General features: G+C 40.7%; 1 protein-coding gene across 1 annotated transcript; it reads left to right on the top strand.

The window, feature by feature from the left end:
* The first annotated feature begins 1,585 nt into the window (after positions 1–1,585).
* Positions 1,586–4,982, top strand: LOC129539552 (lithostathine-like). Its single transcript, XM_055400269.1, has 6 exons — positions 1,586–1,689; positions 1,947–2,054; positions 2,610–2,728; positions 2,924–3,061; positions 4,318–4,444; positions 4,701–4,982. The coding sequence occupies exons 2-6, from the start codon at positions 1,979–1,981 to the stop codon at positions 4,766–4,768; spliced, it is 528 nt and encodes a 175-aa protein (XP_055256244.1). The 5' UTR covers positions 1,586–1,689; positions 1,947–1,978; the 3' UTR covers positions 4,769–4,982.
* Positions 4,983–20,675: the final 15,693 nt, after the last annotated feature.

Here is a 20,675-nt window from a genome sequence, read left to right as displayed (position 1 = left end):
CAATAAATTTTACTTAATAGAATAGATGACTGTGTAGCTTTAGGGTACTTTAATCTAAATGGTATCCTTATTTAAATCTAAAATGATATCTTTCCCCACAAGAATTCCAGAATTCCATTTCCCATATGTAATTACTACTATTTACTTGTTCTCAAGTAATAATTGTTCTTTTTTGGGCCACACCACACAGCTTGTAGAATTTTAGTTACCCTTCTTGGGATTGAACCTGGGCCCTCAGGACTGAACCACTGGACTGCCAGGGAATTCCCTCAAATAATTATTTTAATGTAGCAATATTATGTTTCAAATAATCCTAACAATCATCATTTCCATGATAAATTGATCATTTGAGTTTTAATTTCCCCTAGCTCTCATGATAGTTATGGCTTTGTATTTATACATTCTTGCACATATTTGTGAAGTAATTCCTTTTCTTTCTTTTTTTATTTAACAAAAGAATCCCTTGACTCTCCTATCCTCCTATTAGATTATTTGTGGGTCCTATTCAATTTTGGAGTCTCAGGAGATGAATCAATTACACTCCTGATTGCACTGACCTCTTTGCAAAGCTCCGCTGGCACACAAAACTAGCTATAAAGATCACATGAGGGTCAGGGCCTATAGAGAATTCTTATAATGTTTCCCTAGATTGGCCAATCTGAACCTCAATCACAGGTCATGTATCTCAGAGTTACCAAAGCTGGCAGTTCAAACATAAACCCGACTAAAGAAATTTTCTTAGTGTTCTCATATAGCACTGACCACCTGACTAGAGTGTAATAGAAATGACTTTTCATCAATAGCCCAGTGACAGTCTTGGAAGGCAATTGTCAGAAGCCCAGCAGACTGAGCATCTTGGTGCAGCAGAGATCTAACTTACATGAAGTGTGGGATCAGATCTACAATTTCACCCAGATCCTGCTCTGATCATTCCTTCACCCTTTCTCACTTTTCCTTTAGCTTTGCAGCCTGTGATTGTAGAACTCCTAGGTTTGAAATTCCTTCATTGCCTCTTATTATATCAAATTATCACTATCCGCTGGGGAACTCCATCTCAGAATACCAGGAAGGCAAGTTTCTGCCTCTCATTTCACTTAAGATTTTGGCTCATCTATTAACTAACGAGATGATTCTGAAGTTTCTTTAAAATGAACTACCATGTAGAAGAGGCAACGCTGAGCCTCTGTTCTCTTACCTTCAGTATCTTCTTGCCCTCACTTATCTGTGATACTTATAGTTCCCACACGTCTCCACTTAATAATTTAATATTTATTTATTTCCACTACACAATTAGAAAAAACACATGTGTATGCCTAGAAGAGTGAGCACTTGAGACATCAACTGGAAGAATTGTTCCAGTGGATGTGCCCCTTAAATAATTAATAACTTGTTTTCTGCCACAGAGGCTAATCATGGAAAAGTCAATGGGAAGAACAAACTTCACCTCTTCCAGGAAAAAGTGCTAATATGATAATGAGAAAGAGACAGTATTTGTGGCAACTCCAAGGCTTTTCTGGGAAGAGACTCCTCCCCATGGCAGGAATGTCCTTGAATCCCTGTCCTGGCTCCTCTTTCCTGTTATTCATTTCAGTGCCCCTCCCTCAGATTCTCTTATAAAAGCCCAGTCTTTTCTGCCCTGACAAGCCAGTGCAGATCCCTGCAAGACAGTGAAGTGGGAGCTGAGACAAGGTGAGACCCGTGATGGGGGGAAAGTGTACAAGGACCCTTGTCTTCAGAGAACATGGGAGCTCTGAGACCAGGGGAAGCCAGACTTGGGAGATCTCAGGTGCACTAGGATATGTAGATTTTCTAATTCTTTCCAGCAGGGGAAAGGGAAGGGGAGGGATGCTACCAAGATGGATTTATTCCTAGGGGACTAGATGGAGGAAAAGACAAGAGGTACAACATGGGGTCTCACGCCCTCTCTCTGACCACCCTCCCTTTAGTTCTCTAGCTGTCTCCACACCTCACGGACACAATGCTGCCTTCCCTGGGCCTCCCCAGACTGTCCTGCATGCTGCTCTCCTGCCTGATGCTCCTGTCTCAGGTCCAAGGTGAGCTTTCTTTGCCTCTAGCTCTGGATTCCCAGTGTCTGCTCAGGGCCAAGACAAAGAGGAAAGCTCCTGTGCCTCCTCTGGTAATGGGATATCCCCACATAACATAACTGCCTGGATTCCTGAGCCATCACTCCTTCCTTCAAGGTACCTAGTGGTAGGAGGCACCTCAGTGGTTCAATAACAGTGGGATGAGATGATTTTCATTTTCTCAGCAGTGTCTGATTTATGTGAGTTGATTAAGACGGGAAAGCAGAGATAAGAGTAGAAGAATGATGAGGATCCAGTGTAGGAACAAACAGTCCAGAGGAGGAAAAGAATGTTTGAATTAGGGAGATGCATAAGAAAGAAAGCACATCATCTCCCAACTTGTACATCTAGTTCATGATTTAAGAAAGATAAATCCTTGGAATGCTGGCAATGGTGAGAGGTACTTAGGAGTTTGGTATCACTGCCCCAAGCACTGGTCTCATAGCTATTCTCCAAGCTCACCTCCGTACTTTAATCTCTTATCTCCATTTTACCTCATCTCTCTCCTTTATTTCTGCTCTTCAGGGGAAGATTCCCAAAAGGAACTGCGTTCTGAAAGGATCAGCTGTCCCAGAGGTTCCACAGCCTATGGGTCCTACTGCTATGCCTTGTATAAAGCAGCCAGAAGCTGGATGAATGCAAATGTGAGTTCTGGGGTTTGCAGTTAATAGAGATAAAGAGAAGCAAATCAGAGACAGGGTTGTGGGGTATGGGGATCCTCAAGAGTTTCCTTAGGATGAGAATAAGAAGTTCATGTTTGCAAACACATCCCTTCTTGGCCCTGCCCTTCCCCTATTGATGTCTCAAGCTCCTCCTGTGTCTCTCCCTTCCCCATACAGTTTGCCTGCCAGAGGAGACACTCAGGACACCTTGCGTCTGTGCTCAGTGGGACTGAGGGATCCTTCCTAGCCTCCTTGGTTAGGAACAACTTGAATACCCAATCAGAAATCTGGATTGGGCTCTATGACCCGACAGAGGTACATTTACTTCCTTTATAATTTGTTACTTCCAAAGATGCTATGACCACTCAGCTTCCCCCCACCCCCCACCCCCATCCCATTTGCCAGCCCAGCAAATACCCAAGAGATCCCTGGAACTCAGGAGATAACTGGGGAAAGTGAGGGCCTTGAGGGCAGCTGAAGAGCTGAGTTCTGTGCCAGTTCCTAGACTCCTGCTAAAGTTAATCTGCCTCTTATCAAACTTTTACACAACTCACACAAGCATGCTTTGTAATTCTCTATGCATCCCTGAATCTGAATATGCTGTACTTCAGTTCAGTTCAGTTTAGTCTCTCAGTCGTGTCCGACTCTTTGCGACCCCATGAATCACAGGATGCCAAGCCTCCCTGTCCATCACCAACTCCCAGAGTTCACTCAAACTCATGTCCATCGAGTCGGTGATGCAATCCAGCCATCTCATTCTCTGTCATCCCCTTCTCCTCCCACGCCCAATCCCTCCTAGCATCAGAGTCTTTTCCAGTGAGTCAACTCGTCGCATGAGGTGGCCAAAGTATTGGAGTTTCAGCTTTAGCATCAGTCCTTCCAATGAACACCCAGGACTGATCTCCTTTAGAATGGACTGGTTGGATCTCCTTGCAGTCCAAGGGACTCTCAAGAGTCTTCTCCAGCATCACAGTTCAAAAGCATCAATTCTTCGGAGCTCAGCTTTAGCAAGTCCTAAATCACGATTTAGGATTGATGCATTTTTCTTTTTTTTTAAATGGGCTTCCCTGGTGGCTCAGCTGGTAAAGAATCTGCCTGCAATGCAGGAGACCTGGATTCAATTCCTGGGATGGGAAGATCTCCTGAAGAAGGGAACGGATACCCACTCCAGTATTCTGGCCTGGAGGACTCCCTGGACTGTGTAGTCCATGGGGTAGCAAAGAGTTGGACAGGACTGAACGACTTTCATTCTCACTTTCCTTTTTTATGAAACAGGCATTGTCTTGGAGGTTTAGAGGGTAATGGCAAATGTATCCCCAAGTGTATTTCAGACAGTGACATGTTACTCTGAGGTTTTCTGTTGGCCTTTGTGATTATTGGCTGTGGAATTTGCCAAGTGAAGCAGGGAGTTAGGGAGAGTTTTCTAGAGGAGAGCTGTGGGGCATCATCTGAAAGAGCAGAACCAATTCCATGGTGCTGTGGAGGGGACCAGGCATTCCAGCAGAAGGCATCAGGCCAGGAGAATTCTAAAGGCCTTTCTATCTCACCCAACTCCATCCTCTGCTCCATAGGGCTCTGAGCCCAGTGCTGGTGGATGGGAATGGAGTAGCACTGATGTGCTCAATTATTTTGCCTGGGAGAGAAATCCTGCCACTGTCTCAAGCCCTGGTCACTGTGGGATCCTGTCCAGAACATCAGGTAAGAAACAGAGAAGGTCACTTCTACTTAGTCTTTTCCTTTCATCCCTGATTTCTGGGCTTGATTGTCAGAGAATCCTCCTCTGCTCTGAAGTACAGTATTGGTTTGTCTGCTCCCATCCCCTCTCATTTATCCTTTCTTTCTATCTTCTTCCCTTTGAGTAGGACCTTGGTGAAAGGCCAGAATCTGGGATTCCTCTCCATTGGGTCCTCAAGTTGCACCAGCCCTATTGATTTAAGATCTTTTGTCTCTCTAGGATATCTGAAATGGAAAGATTATAACTGTAATGTGAACTTACCCTATGTCTGCAAGTTCAAGGGCTAGATCCGATGGGAAGTCAGCACCCTGCGTCTTGTTGCAGCTCATCATGGACTTGGAACCAGTGTGAAGACCCAATTGGAAGGGGATATTTTCCTTACACCCTCATCCTGACCACCTCATTCTGTCTTTCCCTCCTCCCCAGCCTCATTTCAGGTTCTTTTGTATGCTTTATAATCTGAGTTTTCATGATACTATAATAAAAAAAGATTCAGCTTTAGTTTTCCTTTGCTTGTCTTCTCTGCTTTATTTTCTTTTTTTTTTTTTTATTTATTTTTTTTTTGTAGTTAATTTATTTTTTATTGGAGGCAAATTATTTTACAATATTATATTGGTTGGTTTTGCCATACATTGATATGAACAGCTGATCTTTCAACAGAAACTCTTCAGGCCAGGAGGGAATGGCAAGACATACTTAAAGTGATGAAAGAAAATAACCTACAGCCCAGACTACTGTACCCAGCAAGGATCTCATTCAAATATGAAGGAGAAATCAAAAGCTTTACAGACAAGCAAAAGCTGAGAGAATTCAGCATTACCAAACCAGCTCTCCAACAAATGCTAAAGGATCTTTTCTAGACAGGAAACACAGAAAGGGTGTATAAACTCGAACCCAAAGCAATAAAGAAAATGGCTACGGGATCGTACTTATCAATAATTACCTTAAACGTAAATGGGTTGAATGCCCCAACCAAAAGACAAAGGCTGGCTGAATGGATACAAAAACAAGACCCCCATATATGTTGTCTGCAAGAGACCCACCTCAAAACGAGGGACACATACAGACTGAAAGTGAAGGGCTGGAAAAAGATATTCCATGCAAATAGAGACCAAAAGAAAGCAGGAGTAGCAATACTCATATCAGATAAAATAGACTTTAAAACAAAGGCTGTGAAAAGAGACAAAGAAGGAAACTACATAATGATCAAAGGATCAATCCAAGATGAAGATATAACAATTATAAATATTTATGCACCCAACATAGGAGCACCGCAATATGTAAGACAATTACTAACAAGTATGAAAGGGGAAATTAACAATAATGCAATAATAGTGGGAGATTTTAATACCCCACTTACATCTATGGATAGATCAACTAAACAGAAAATTAACAAGGAAACACAATCTTTAAATGATACAATAGACCAGTTAGACCTAATTGATATCTACAGGACATTTCACCCCAAAACAATGAATTTCACCTTTTTCTCAAGTGCACATGGAACCTTTTCCAGGATAGATCACATCCTGGGCCATAAATCTAGCCTTGGCAAATTCAAAAAAGTTGAAATCATTCCATGCATCTTTTCTGACCACAATGCAGTAAAATTAGATCTCAATTACGGGAGAAAAACTATTAAACATGCCAACATATGGAGGCTGAACAACACGCTGCTGAACAACGAACAAATCATAGAAGAAATCAAAAGATAAATCAAAATATGCATAGAAATGAATGAAAATGAAAACACAACAACCCAAAACCTCTGGGACACTGTAAAAGCAGTGCTAAGGGGGAAGTTCATAGCAATACAGGCACACCTCAAGAAACAAGAAAAAAGTCAACTAAATAACCTAACTCTACATCTAAAGCAACTAGAAAAGGAAGAAATGAAGAACCCCAGGGTCAGTAGAAGGAAAGAAATCGTAAAAATTAGGGCAGAGATAAATGCAAAAGAAACAAAAGAGACCATAGCAAAAATCAACAAAGCCAAAAGCTGGTTCTTTGAGAAGGTAAATAAAATTGACAAACCACTAGCCAGACTTATTAAGAAACAAAGGGAGAAGAACCAAATCAATAAAATTAGAAATGAAAATGGAGAGATCACAACTGACAACACAGAAATACAAAGGATTATTAGAGAATACTATCAGGAATTATATGGCAATAAAATGAATAACCTAGAAGAAATGGACAAATTCCTAGAAAAATACAACTTTCCAAAACTGAACCAGGAAGAAATAGAAAATCTGAACAGACCCATCACAAGCACGGAAATTGAAACTGTAATCAAAAATCTCCCAGCAAACAAAAGCCCAGGTCCAGACGGCTTCACAGCTGAATTCTACCAAAAATTTAGAGAAGAGCTAACACCTATTCTACTCAAACTCTTCCAGAAAATTGCTGAGGAAGGGAAACTTCCAAACTCATTCTATGAGGCCACCATCACCCTAATCCCAAAACCTGGTAAAGACCCCACAAAAAAAGAAAACTACAGGCCAATATCACTGATGAACATAGATGCAAAAATCCTTAACAAAATTCTAGCAATCAGAATCCAACAGCATATTAAGAAGATCATACATCATGACCAAGTGGGCTTTATCCCAGGAATGCAAGGATTCTTCAATATCCGCAAATCAGTCAACGTAATACACCACATTAACAAACTGAAAAATAAAAATCATATGATTATCTCAATAGATGCAGAGAAAGCCTTCGACAAAATTCAACATCCATTTATGATAAAAACCCTCCAGAAAGTGGGAATAGAAGGGATATACCTCAACATAATAAAAGCTATATCTGCTTTATTTTCATACATAAACTCTGGAGAGGAAATGATTGGGTGAAGAGAATTTGGGGTCAATCTCTGCTCAGCTTCACTCAGGTCCCTGGGGAAATAGCTATATATATATATATATATATATATATATGTATTCCTCTTTGTGTTTTTGTGGGTAGAGTACATCAGTACTGCTTCTCTGTAGTATGTGGATTGTGGTCATTTAAAGACTTTGCTCTCCCACATACTCTACTGCTTACACATTCTCCTAGGCCAAGTCTCTGATTGTATGAGGCAACCAGTTTAGGAGATGACGTTTATAACATTATTTCCTAAACCATAAGTATAAAGGATAATGAACAGATTTTATTAATATTCATAAAATATAAATAAAATGAATAAATTAAAAAATTAATGGATAAAACATTCAAAATGCAAATCTAATTGTTTTGTTATTAATTTTGACAGACAAAAGGTAAGTTTTCAAATTGTTGTACAATTTTTTAACGTCTTTCAACTTTCATTCTTCACTTCCCATGGTCAGATGACATGAGTCCATCTAAACACATTCCTATATAACCCTGTTCCTAGATGGCCCTTGGGAAAACTGATCCCAGAAGGTCCTTCATCTTGGCCCTTGAAATACTTTGACACAGTTAGGACAGGATTTGGGTCAACTTATTGTCTGGTAGGATTTCTCTTGCATATTTTGAATTGAAAAAGTGACAATTTTCTGGAGAAATTCCCATCACCTATCTGAAAGCAAAACCCAGATGTCTCATGTTATCTGCATATTTCAAGACCATTAATCTGCCTTTCACCTTATCACCACCCCACCCTCTCCACAAGATTCTATTGTGGAAAAAATATTTTGGGCCCATTCCCTAATTTGGAAAAAAACATTTTTCATATGAGACTGAAAAGTTGTTACTGAGCCATGAAAGATGCTGGGATTCTTGGAGGAGAGGGCAACAATCTGGGGCCAGTGATGAGGCTTGATTGCTCAGAGATTTTGTGTAATAAAGTTTTATTAAAATATAAAATAGATAGAGAAAGCTTCTGACATAGACATCAGAAGGGAGCAGAAAGTGTGCCCTTTTGCTAGTTTTTCAGCAAGAAGTTATATACCCATTAGCAGGCTGAGGCTGCTAATTAGAGAAAGAAATGCCTCAAAACTCAGAGAGTGGCACCAGGGCCCTCACCCACAACATGCATTTTGAGATAACATTGACACAAGGTGAGTCATCTCGGGCCATAAAACGATTGACTTATGTGGATTGTTTGATCAATCATGTTATCTTGAAGAAAGGCAGATTTCCAAGCAAATACATAGTTTCATTAACATAGCTTAAAGAAGCATTTTCCTGAGTAAATCACACTTTTTTGTTGAGCCATTATGGGTGCTGAGTCTTAGGCAAACCTCCTTGAAGAAAGACAGAGATTAGGGTAAATACCTAGTCCATTAACACAGTTTAATAAAATCATTTCCATAAGAAAAACACATTGGTTAGCTGAAAGTTTGAGAAAAGTTAAGTTACATAGAACCAGGTGTCATCATGGCAACACAGAATTTTAAAAGGAACCTTTTAATTTTGTATAGAGAAGGAAAAAAATCTGACACTTGTAGTTTGTTTCCTCATGCCCCTTGCTGCTACTGCTAAGTTGCTTCAGTCGTCTCCGACTCTGTGTGACCCCATAGATGGAAGCCCACCAGGCTCCCCTGTCCCTGGGATTCTCCAGGCAAGAACACTGGAGTGGGTTGCCATTTCCTTCTCTAATGTGTCAAAGTGAAAAGTGAAAGTGAAGTCGCTCAGTCATGTCCGACCCTTAGCGACTCCACGGACTGCAGCCTACCAGGCTCCTCCATCCATGGGATTTTCTAGGCAATAGTACTGGAGTGGCTTGCCATTCATGCCCCTTAAGAGAGAGATAAAAAACGTCTGACACTGGCAGCCTATTTCCTCTGTTTGGGGGCCCCTAACCTTCTTGCCTGTTACCCTGTCCAGAAAACTGATAAAATTTTCCATATGGACCAAGGGTACTACAGTGTTGTCATATAAGAATTTTTCTTCCCAAATGAAGTAAAGAAATGAATGGTCAATTTCTTTTTAAAATTGTTTGTTAAATTCCATATCCTATGTCTAAGGTAGACTGCTTTGACTAAATACTCCTTTAGAGCTTCTGGTGGAAACACTTCATCAGTTTAGATGAATTTAAAATTATTCTATTTCAGAGGTCTTGATTTTCGGCCCTGGTTAAAGTAGCAACATGGGTTTGAAAAGTTTACAGTGATTGTGCTTGTGTCAGTTTCTATTTTAGTTGAGTTCCATTTTCAATGGGAGGTGAGCTAACTCAGCTATGGGGACCAGATCCTATTCTTCCTATTGGAGAACTCATTATGTTAGGATATTTTCAGCTGAAAGAAAGAAAAATCCCAATATGATTTGGTTCAAAAAAAGTAAAGGTATTTACTAAATCACATAAGTGAAAATATTTAACAGTAAGGGGAAGACTCTTGAAAGTCCCTTGGACTACAAGGAGATCCAACCAGTCCATCCTAAAGGAGATTAGTCTTGGGTGTTCATTGGAAGGACTAATGTTGAAGCTGAAACTCCAATACTTTGGCCACCTGATGTGAAGAGCTGACTTATTTGAAAAGACCTTGATGCTGGGAAAGATTGAGGGCAGGAGAAGAAGGGGATGACAGAGGGTGAGATGGTTGGATGGCATCACCGACTCAATGGACATGGGTTTGGGTAGACTCTGGGAGTTGGTGATGGACAGGGAGGTCTGGTATGCTGCGATTCAAGGGGTCGTGAAGAGTCGGACACGACTGAGCGACTGAAATGAACTGAACTGAACTGAACAGTAAGGAAGGCTATGAGCTGGTTTGACCAGGGCTCAGGTGTTATTCTCTGGGGTTCTCCTGTCTGCATTCTCTTTTATATGAATCTTTTATCCCTCTTCTGGCTTCATTTTTTATAGCTCAAGAGAGTTGCCAGAAGCGTCTGGGAATACTGATTCCTCAGCAATATCAGTAGAACATATATTATTTCCTCAACTTATAAAAGAGCAATCCTGACTTCCTTATGTCTTTGTAAACAAATCTGAGCATATTGCTAGACAGAAAAATGTCATGGATTGTTGTTTTAAGTTTGAATTACTTGTGCATCTTTGAGCCATAATTAGAGCAAGGAAGATAGTATCACATAAATTATTAACTGTGATCAGGTATGATCACTATCAACAAACCTAAGGAAGGTGTCCCACAAGGATGAGGGACATAGGTTTTCTTAGTGGAACATCTGGGAGCTCTTAGAGAAAAAGGGAAAGAGAATAATGGAGTTGGTCAAGTTCCCAGGGATATTCATGATGCACACATTGAGACAACCGGAAATAGGTAAGACTTGACATCATAATCAACTGGGATTAAAGAATATAAAAAATGGATATAAGGCTTCTTTTTTGTTTAATTATCAACAGTTACCATGTTCCCTTCATTAAAAGTCTCAAAATATACAGCGTGTTGAGTGAGGAGAAGTACCTCAGATCTGCAGAATCCAAGTCAGGGATCAGTTACTTTCTTATTGTCTGTTTGCTATTGACATCTGACATCATAAAATACTACTCTTGTCATTTTTCTCACAACTTTGGTTGAACCTTTTCAGTTCTCTTTGTAAACTTACATTGTGAATGCTCCTTTTGTTTCTTGCTCTGCAAATCATCATGTAAGTATGCCATGGGTTTTTCTCAGACTCCCGTTGAAAGTAATCAATCCCACTGATACTGCAAGTTTAGATATCATTATTTTTCAAAGCTAAGATGGTGATGCTGTATATTTTCAAAAAGTGAGTAAGTCATTTGGTGAGGAAAAAATAAAAATACTTCCTTCTCCTGAGAACATTGAAAGGACAAAGGTTTAGAAAGACACTTGGAAAATTTTGTGATATTGTCATTTTATAAGTCTTTTGAAATTTTTTCTCTCTAAATTGGGTTTAGACTGGACATTACTGTTTTGCTGCTTTCCTAAGGATGTACTAAACTTTGCCTGGAACTTGAACAAGGCGACTTGGTGTTTATAATCTGGATCACTTTATAAAGCAAGTAGCTACTTTGGGAATGTAGGAAATTCATAACTAGTTCTTTGTTGCTGGCCTTTTCACAGAAAGATTAAAATGAAAACAACAATGACACCGTTGCAAGCAATTCTGAACATTTTAAATTATTAATTTAAAAGCTTTTATTCCTATATTTCCTAAGTTGAAAATTAAGAATAATATTGACATTTAACAAACCAGATAGTTTAATAAATTGTGGTACAATTGAAGTGAATATTTATCATTATAAATCACACCAAAATGCTTCAGTTTTTAAAATGATAACATAAGCATGTGGGAGGAGGTTGAGGAAATTAAAGCTCTCATTTTCCACTTTCCTATTCACTATCTAGCTTGAGTGGTTTTACCAGAGTTAATGAGGAAGATTTATTACAGCAGGACATGAGCAAAAGGTAGAGGTGAAATCAAAGCCTCACAGTTGAGCAGAACAAAACCAAGACCTGAGAAGGGACACAGGTGATATAGGCTCAGAGAGATTCCCAGAAAGGGGAGAGGCCCTTCCTGGCAAAGTCTGGAAGTATCCAATATAAGGAATCCTTCCCACAGTCAGTCCCACTTTCCTTCAGGCAAAAGTGGAGTTTTATCATTCTTTGAGTGTTTCCAGGTGCCCAGTTCCCATGTACCTGAGCAGCAGGGGAAGTGAGAAAAGATCTTCCAGGAGAAACTGCAAAAGGGAAGCAAAGAAGTAGCCCAGAAGGGATGCAACAGATCAGCCCTCCTGGTGTTACTGAGCACAGATTTGTGTGCCTGACATACAGGAAGGTCAAACAAACCAAAACACTGAAGTTTGGAGCAGAGAAAAGTTTATTTTGGGACTCTGAAAGGAGAATGGGTGTCTCATGCTTTCAAAGCCCTGAACTACCTGAAGTATTTCAGCAAAACATTTTAAAGGCAATGTGAGCGAGGGGATTGTTGGTTGTTGCAAGCTTCTTGGTGTGGGAATCCTTTGTTCTTGCTGCTGTCCATGTAGGTCAGGTCATTGTGTTCCTGTAAACCCCCAACATGGTCAACAAAAGAGTCCAAAATGCAATACTTGGATGCGATCTTAAAATCGACAGAATGATTTCTGTTCATTTCCAAGGCAAACCATTCAATATTACAGTAATTCAAGTCTATGCCCCAACCAGTAATGCTGAAGAAGCTGAAGTTGAATGGTTCTATGAAGACCTACAAGACCTTTTAGAACTAACACCCAAAAAAGATGTCCTTTTCATTTTAGGGGACTGGAATGCAAAAGTAGGAAGTCAAGAAACACCTGGAGTAACAGGCAAATATGGCCTTGGAGCACGAAATGAAGCAGGGCAAAGGTTAATAGAGTTTTGCTAAGAGAATGCACTGGTCATAACAAACACCCTCTTCCAACATCACAAGAGAAGACTCTACACATCACCTGATGGTCAACACCGAAATCAGATTGATTATATTCTTTGCAGCCAAAATGGAGAAACTCTATACAGTTAGCAAAAACAAGACCAGGATCTGACTATGGCTCAGATCATGAACTCCTTATTGCCAAATTTAGACTTAAATTGAAGAAAGTAGGGAAAACCACAAGACCATTCAGATATGACCTAAATAAAATCCCTTATGATTATACAGTGGAAGTAAGAAATAGATTTAAGGGACTTGATCTGATAGATAGAGTGCCTGATGAACTCTGGACAGAGGTTCATGACATTGTAGAGGAGACAGGGACCAAGACCATCCCCATGGAAAAGAAATGCAAAAAAGCAAAATGACTGTCTGAGGAGGCCTTACAAATAGCTGTGAAAAGAAGAGAAGTGTAAAGCAAAGGAGAAAAGGAAAGATATAAGCATCTGAATGCAGAGTTCCAAAGAATAGCAAGGAGAGATAAGAAAGCCTTCCTCAGCAATCAATGCAAAGAAATAGAGGAAAACAACAGATAGGAAAAACGAGAGATCTTTTTAAGAAAATTAGAGATATCAAGGGAACATTTCATGCAAAGCTGGGCTCGATAAAAGACAGAAATAGTATGGACCTAACAGAAGCAGAAGATATTAAGTGGTGGTAAGAATACACAGAAGTGTACAAAAAAGAGCTTCATGACAAAGATAATCACAATGGGGTGATCACTCACCTGGAGCCAGACATCTTGGAATGTGAAGTCAAGTGGGCCTTAGAGAGCATCACTACGAACAAAGCTAGTGGAGGTGATGGAATTCCAATTGAGCTACTTCAAATTCTGAAAAATGATGCTGTGAAAGTGCTGCACTCAATATGCCAGCAAATTTGGAAAACTCAGCAGTGGCCACAGGACTGGAAAAGGTCAGTCTTCATTCCAATCCCAAAAAAAGGCAATGCCAAAGAATGCTCAAACTACCGCACATTGCACTCATCTCCCACGCTAGTAAAGTCATGCTCAAAATTCTCCAAGCCAGGCTTCAGCAGTATGTGAACCATGAACTTTCAGATGTTCAAGCAGGTTTTAGAAAAGGCAGAGGAACCAGAGATCAAATTGCCAACTTCCACTGGATCATGGAGAAAGCAAGAGAGTGCAAGAATAACATCTATTTCTGCTTCATTGACTATGCCAAAGCTTTGGACTGTGTGTATCACAATAAACTGTGAAAAATTATGAAAGAGATGAGAATACTAGACCTGCCTCTTGAGAAACCTGTATGCAGGTCAGGAAGCAACAGTTAGAACTGGACAGGGAACAACAGACTGGTTCCAAATAGGAAAAGGAATACGTCAAGTTTATATTGTCACCGTGCTTATTTAACTTCTATGCAGAGTCCATCATGAGGAACGCTGGGCTGGAAGAAGCACAAGCTGGAATCAAGATTGCCGGGAGAAATGTCAATAACCTCAGATATGCAGATGACACCACCCTTATGGCAGAAAGTGAAGAGGAACTCATAAGCCTCTTGATGAAAGTGAAAGAGGAGAGTGAAAAGGTTGGCTTGAAGCTCAACATTCAGAAAACGAAGATCATGGCATCTGGTCCCATCACTTCATGGGAAATAGATGGGGAAACAGTGGAAACAGTGTCAGACTTTATTCTTTTGGGCTCCAAAATCACTGTAGATGCTGATTGCAGCCATGAAATTAAAAGACGCTTACTCCTTGGAAGGAAAGTTATGACCAACCTAGAGAGCATATTAAAAAGCAGAGACATTACTTTGCCAACAAAGGTCCGTGTAGTCAAGGCTATGGTTTTTCCCGTGGTCATGTATGGATGTGAGAGTTGGACTGTGAAGAAAGCTGATCGCCAAAGAATTGCTGCTTTTGAACTGTGGTGTTGGAGAAGACTCTTGATAGTCCCTTGGACTGCAAGGAGATTCAACCAGTCCATTCTAAAGGAGATCAATCCAGGGTGTTCTTGGAAGGACTGTTGCTAAAGCTGAAACTCCAGTACTTTGGCCACCTCATGCGAAGAGTTGACTCACTGTAAAAGAGTCTGATGCTAGGAAAGATTGGGGGTGGGAGGAGAAGGGGACGACAGAGAATGAGATGGCTGGATGGCATCACCGACTCTATGGACATGAGTTTGAGTGAATTCCGGGAGTTAGTCATGGCCAGGGAGGCCTGGCATGCTGTGATTCATGGGGTTGCAAAGAGTCGGACACGCCTGAGTGACTGAAGTTAACTGAACTGAACTGAAAACCCCCAACAAGACAAACATATTCTCTGTTCTGCAAGTTTTTATTTCTATATGAATGGAAAAGTGTTATACACGTAGAAGTTAGTTTCTTTAGGTGGGTTATCCTGTATATTTCAGGCTATAGGCAACATTCTAGCTCAAAGCAAAATCAATAAAATGCAAAGTTTAAAGTAAAAGAAACATTTTATTTGAAGTAAGATTCATTCTTCTTTATTACATTGAAAACATTTTGGAGGATATTTGGAGAGAGATTTATGGAAAAGAGAAGCAGGGAAGAGTGGACAGACCATTTCCTCTACTGACAGCCCACCTTATCTCCAGATTTTGCCCTTTTCCCCAAACTCAAGAAAATAACTTGCCTAAGTAGAATCTGATGGTAGCAGATGAGGATGATTAAGAAATAAAGTGGTGAAGATGGCAGAGGAATAGGATGGGGAGACCACTTTCTCCCCCACAAATTCATTAAAAGAACATTTGAATGCTGAGTAAATTCCACAAAACAACTTCTGAATGCCAGCAGAGGACATCAGGCACCCAGAAAAGCAGCCCATTGTCTTCGAAAGGAGATGGGAAAAAATATAAAAGATAAAAAGAGAGACAAAAGAGGTAGGGATGGAGATCCATCCCAGGAAGGGAGTCTTAGAAAAGAGAGGTTTCCAAACACCAGAAAACACTCTCACTGGCAAGTCTGTGGCAAGCCTTGGAACCTCAAAGGGCAACATATCCTGGAGGAAAAATAAATAAATAATTAAACCCCACAGATTACGTGCCCAATGGTAACTCCCAGTGGAGAAGCAGCGCAGACGCCCGCATCCGCCATTAGCAAGCAGGGGCTGGTCAGGGAGGAGCCGGCTGAACTGCTTAGAGTAAGGACTGGGCCTGAATAATCTGAGGGAGCTAACTTGAGATAGCAAAGAAGACTGTGGGATAGCTACCCCGTGAAAAGCCATAACCTAAGACACCGCCAGGTCCGCTCACAGAACAAAGGACTGACTAGAGCTAGCCAGCTACAGACCGGCCCATCCCCCGCCGAAGACAGGCAGGCCAGGGCAGACAAAGCTGGAAGGGGGCAATCGTGGCCCCAGAGAGGCATCGTCTACCAAACTGCAAACAGGCCTTGTTGCTAACCAAGACTTCTTGGGATTCTGGATGGTTGACATCCGCCTGAGAAGGTGCGCTGGTTGTACACCCAGAAAACCTAGTGGCAGGGATGGGGGAGGCGATAAGTCGCAGCAACCATGCTCACCAAACACATGGTCACCTGAGCTGCTCGGACCTGGGAAGAGCACAAAGCTCAGGCCCAACCAAGTCTGCGCCTTCGAGGAATACCAGAGTACCTGAACATAAGCGGCTTCAGGTCAGTTGCTCAATCGTGTCCGACACTTTGTGACTCCATGAATCACAGCACGCCAGGCCTCCCTGTCCATCACCAACTCCCGGAGTTCACTCAAACTCATGTCCATCGAGTCAGTGATGCCATCCAGCCATCTCATTCTCTGTCGTCCCCTTCTCCTCCCACCCTCAATCCTTCCCAGCATCAGAGTCTTTTCCAATGAGTCAACTCATCGCATGAGGTGGCCAAAGTATTGCAGTTTCAGCTTCAACATCAGTCCTTCCAATGAACACCCAGGATTGATCTCCTTTAGAATGGACTGGTTGGATCTCCTTGCAGTCCAAGGGACTCTCAAGAGTCTTCTCCAACACCACAGTTCAAAAGCATCAATTCTTCGGCAATCAGCTTTCTTCACAGTCCAACTCTCACATCCATACATGACCACGGGAAAAACCATAGGATTGACTAGACGGACCTTGGTTGGCAAAGTAATATCTCTGCTTTTTAATATGCTCTCTAGGTTGGTCATGACTTTCCTTCCAAGGAGTAAGCGTTTTTTAATTTCATGGTTGCAATCAGCATCTGCAGTGATTTTGGAGCCCAAAAAAATAAAGTCTGACACTGTTTCCACTGTTTCCCCATCTATTTCCCATGAAGTGATGGGACCAGATGCCATGATCTTCGTTTTCTGAATGTTGAGCTTCAAGCCAACCTTTTCACTCTCCTCTTTCACTTTCATCAAGAGGCTTTTGAGTTCCTCTTCACTTTCTGCCATAAGGGTGGTGTCATCTGCATATCTGAGGTTATTGACATTTCTCCCGGCAATCTTGATTCCAGCTTGTGCTTCTTCCAGCCCAGTGTTCCTCATGATGGACTCTGCATAGAAGTTAAATAAGCAGGGTGACAATATAAACTTGACGTATTCCTTTTCCTATTTGGAACCAGTCTGTTGTTCCCTGTCCAGTTCTAACTGTTGCTTCCTGACCTGCATACAGGTTTCTCAAGAGGCAGGTCAGGTGGTCTGGTATTCCCATCTCTTTCAGAATTTTCCACAGTTTGTTGTGATACACACAGTCAAAGGCTTTGGCATAGTCAATGAGGCAGAAATAGATGTTTATCTGGAACTCTCTTTCTTTCTCTAAGATTCATCAGATGTTGGCAATTTGATCTCTGGTTCCTCTCCCTTTTCTAAAACCTGCTTGAACATCTGAAAGTTCATGGTTCACATACTGCTGAAGCCTTGCTTTGAGAATTTTGAGCATGACTTTACTAGCGTGTGAGATGAGTGAAATTGTGCAGTAGTTTGAGCATTCTTTGGCATTGCCTTTTTTTGGGATTGGTTATTAACTCTTAAAAGAGTCCAGCTATTTTTATTAAATGCAGAAAGATATTTTACTAATTAAACAAAAACATAATAACCAACAATTCAGGGGAAAATATTATCATTTCCATTTCTGTTTAAAATCTTCAGCCTCTATAAAAAGAAAAAAAAAACTCATTATAAATTCCCTGTCAAACTTTGCAATAAATTTTTAAATGTTTTTTCATTATTTTTTAAACTACATGGAACTCAATAATATATAGTATTAATCATGTCCCTTAGAAGCACATATACGCTTTATCAAGTAGCTTGCATTCTTCCTGCTACTGCTATTTCATTTTTCATTCAAAATTATATAAGACTTAGCTTATCTGACTTAACTGTTGTTTAGTATTTCATCATATTTTATTTACGCACTTATCTTGATGTACATATCCCTCTCTCTTGAACATTTAATTAAAATTTTTTCTTCCCAAATTTTTATTCTGTATTCACTTGTATTCTTTAGATTTCACATAAATATTCCTCAGTGATTCTTGTAAGTATTCAATTTCATTGCACCAATTGACATCAGACAAACAATTTCAATGACCCTAGAAACCTAGCCTTCATTCTAGCTCCTTTGTCTTTCTTTAGTTATCAGCTCCTTACATTCCTGAATACTTGGATATTTTGAGTTATGGCAGCAGCGGCTGCTGCTGCTGCTAAGTTGCTTCAGTCGTGTCCGACTCTGTGCGACCCCATAGACGGCAGCCCACCAGGCTGCCCCGTCCCTGGGATTCTCCAGGCAAGAATACTGGAGTGGGTTGCCATTTCCTTCTCCTAATTATGCTCAAATGTATTAAACATGTTAAAATGAATGCAAGTCTAAACTTTGGCTCCTAAAGTGGGTCTTAAGAGGTTATTGAATCTGAAAAGAAGCGAAGAAACCTCCCAAGTCCACCAGAAGTTATGCTTATTCATGGGTTTGGCCATCTCATCACCCCTAACCATGACTGGCATCAAGAACAAAATTCCATATTTACAGGCAGTAGAATGAAACCTACCAATTTACTATTGGAATAAAGCAAGGTAGAATAAGGAAGAAGACACCTTTGAATGAAATGTTAGGATCATCTGGATCTAGGGAACAGTTTATTGTGCCATAAACAGCATATTGAATCATAAGCAACCAATTGCTGATAGATTCACCTAGCTAAGATTTGGCTACTTTTTTTCTTGCATTAACACCACCAGCTGTATGTGGTTTATACCGAGGAGTGCTGTTGATGGTAAAGGCTTCTAAATTCTCTCTGCAAATTCAGCCACCAACTTTAGAGTCATTTTTTCGCATACCTTTCAAAGATGTGTTAACATCTTTCAGAATGAAAGCTGTGTTTCCCCTCCATGGGAGTCTTCTCCTGTTTGTGAAATGGTTTTTGTAAAGGAATGCCTATGTTCATTGGTGCAGAAACTCTGAGGCCATGCAAACACTTTGGATGCAGATATCTACAGTTCAGCAGAAAGAAGCCTGAAATGATGAACTAAGCAGATGGTGAATTTCCTGTCTGGAGTGCTTAGATTTTCTTAATCTCCTAGACCCTGTCCAACACCCTGAAAGAACAGACACACACTGAGACCCTTCTATGATCCTTTTATCTTGTTTTATATATATATATAGTGTCTTATGGAAGCTGTAACAAATTTCTACAAGCCTGTCAAATTAAAACAAGAAAAATTTCTTTTCAAACAGTTTTGGAGGCCAGAAACCTGACAGTAGTATCCCTGGTACAAAATCAAGATGCTGGGAGAGCCAAGTCCCTACAGGTGCTCTAGTGGAGCCTCCTCTTGGATACTATGTGCAACTGGGATAGTAACAGTTCTTCCTTCATACCTTCATAAGGTTGGAATGATGATTAAATAAGTTAATGCAAGTAGAAGCTATGTAAATTTTTTGGCAGGTGAGCAACACCTAATATGTAGGTAATATTATGTGGACAGGAATAGTGTCCACTCTGAAGTAATTAATACCCCTGTCATAAATTTTTGTCAAATCTGTCCAAAACCAGAAGCAGTCTATGGGATATTCAGTTCCAAGGATATCATCATAGTAAAACTATTGAGGCAGAATTTAAAAATTATGCCAGTTGTACTCTGTCTTGAGGAGAGGCCTCAGGAAACATTTTGTGAGCAATTACCTGCGTGTCTTTCACATTATTCCAAGAAATATAGTCACGCATTGAAAAAGGAAGGAAAAAAAAAATAAAAAAGGAGGGAAGAAGACAAAAGTACCAATATTATTAAGTCCCTTCCAGTTCAATGATTTAGCAACTCTGGTCCTAAAAACAAAACAAAACAGTTCCAGAATGACAGAATTTAGGGGAAGAGTGGGGTCAGTGTTTGAGTAGAATTTTGGGACATTCTGGAGGAGATAGTCTTAAGAGCCTAGAAACTAATTCCCTGAGATTGAATCAAAAATAGGCTGTGAAAGACCATCTGAAGGGCAGGATATACTGGAGGGTCTCAGTAACCAGAGTAAATGCTGATCCCTGGTGCCTCTGTTCTCCTAAAGATGGGTTGCAGTGGGGTCTTTGGATCTCAGTGCTTTGAATCCTCTGGATTCAATGGAATTTTCTTGGAAAGCTTTCCTTCGTCCAGTTCAGTTCAGTTCAGTTGCTCAGTCATGTCCGACTCTTTGCAACTTCATGGACTGCAGCACTCAGGCTTTCCTGTCCGTTACCAACTCTGGGAGTCTACTCAAATTCATCATCCATTGAGTCGGTGATGACATCCAATCTTAGTCCAACCCACCTCCAATTCCTTACAGGCCTGCTCCTTCATGCCTATGCTCTTTTTGACAAAGGGAAGATGCTTTTACTTTCATTCCAAGAGAGGAAGGTTAAGCTGAAGGCTGTGATAGTCGGGGTGGGAGTAGGGGAGCAAACTGAGGGAAAAGGAGAGAACACTGTCATGAAAACTCTGGAACTTTTATGGAATCATCAGAGGACAAAGCAGCCAATGGCTTTTGTT

The sequence above is a fragment of the Moschus berezovskii genome, chromosome 11, assembly GCF_049115385.1.
Source record: "Moschus berezovskii isolate FMDL1 chromosome 11, NW_MosBer_1.0, whole genome shotgun sequence".
NCBI classification, from domain to species: Eukaryota; Metazoa; Chordata; class Mammalia; order Artiodactyla; family Moschidae; genus Moschus; species Moschus berezovskii.
This window is presented reverse-complemented; position numbering and strand designations above follow the sequence as displayed.

Excerpts from the sequence above, each read along its gene's own strand:
- LOC129539552 (XM_055400269.1), top strand. The coding sequence starts at position 1,979 with ATGCTGCCTTCCCTGGGCCTCCCCAGACTGTCCTGCATGCTGCTCTCC. Across the intron at positions 2,055-2,609 it reads GCTCCTGTCTCAGGTCCAAG|GGGAAGATTCCCAAAAGGAA; the intron begins GTGAGCTTTCTT and ends TCTGCTCTTCAG. Across the intron at positions 2,729-2,923 it reads GAAGCTGGATGAATGCAAAT|TTTGCCTGCCAGAGGAGACA; the intron begins GTGAGTTCTGGG and ends TTCCCCATACAG.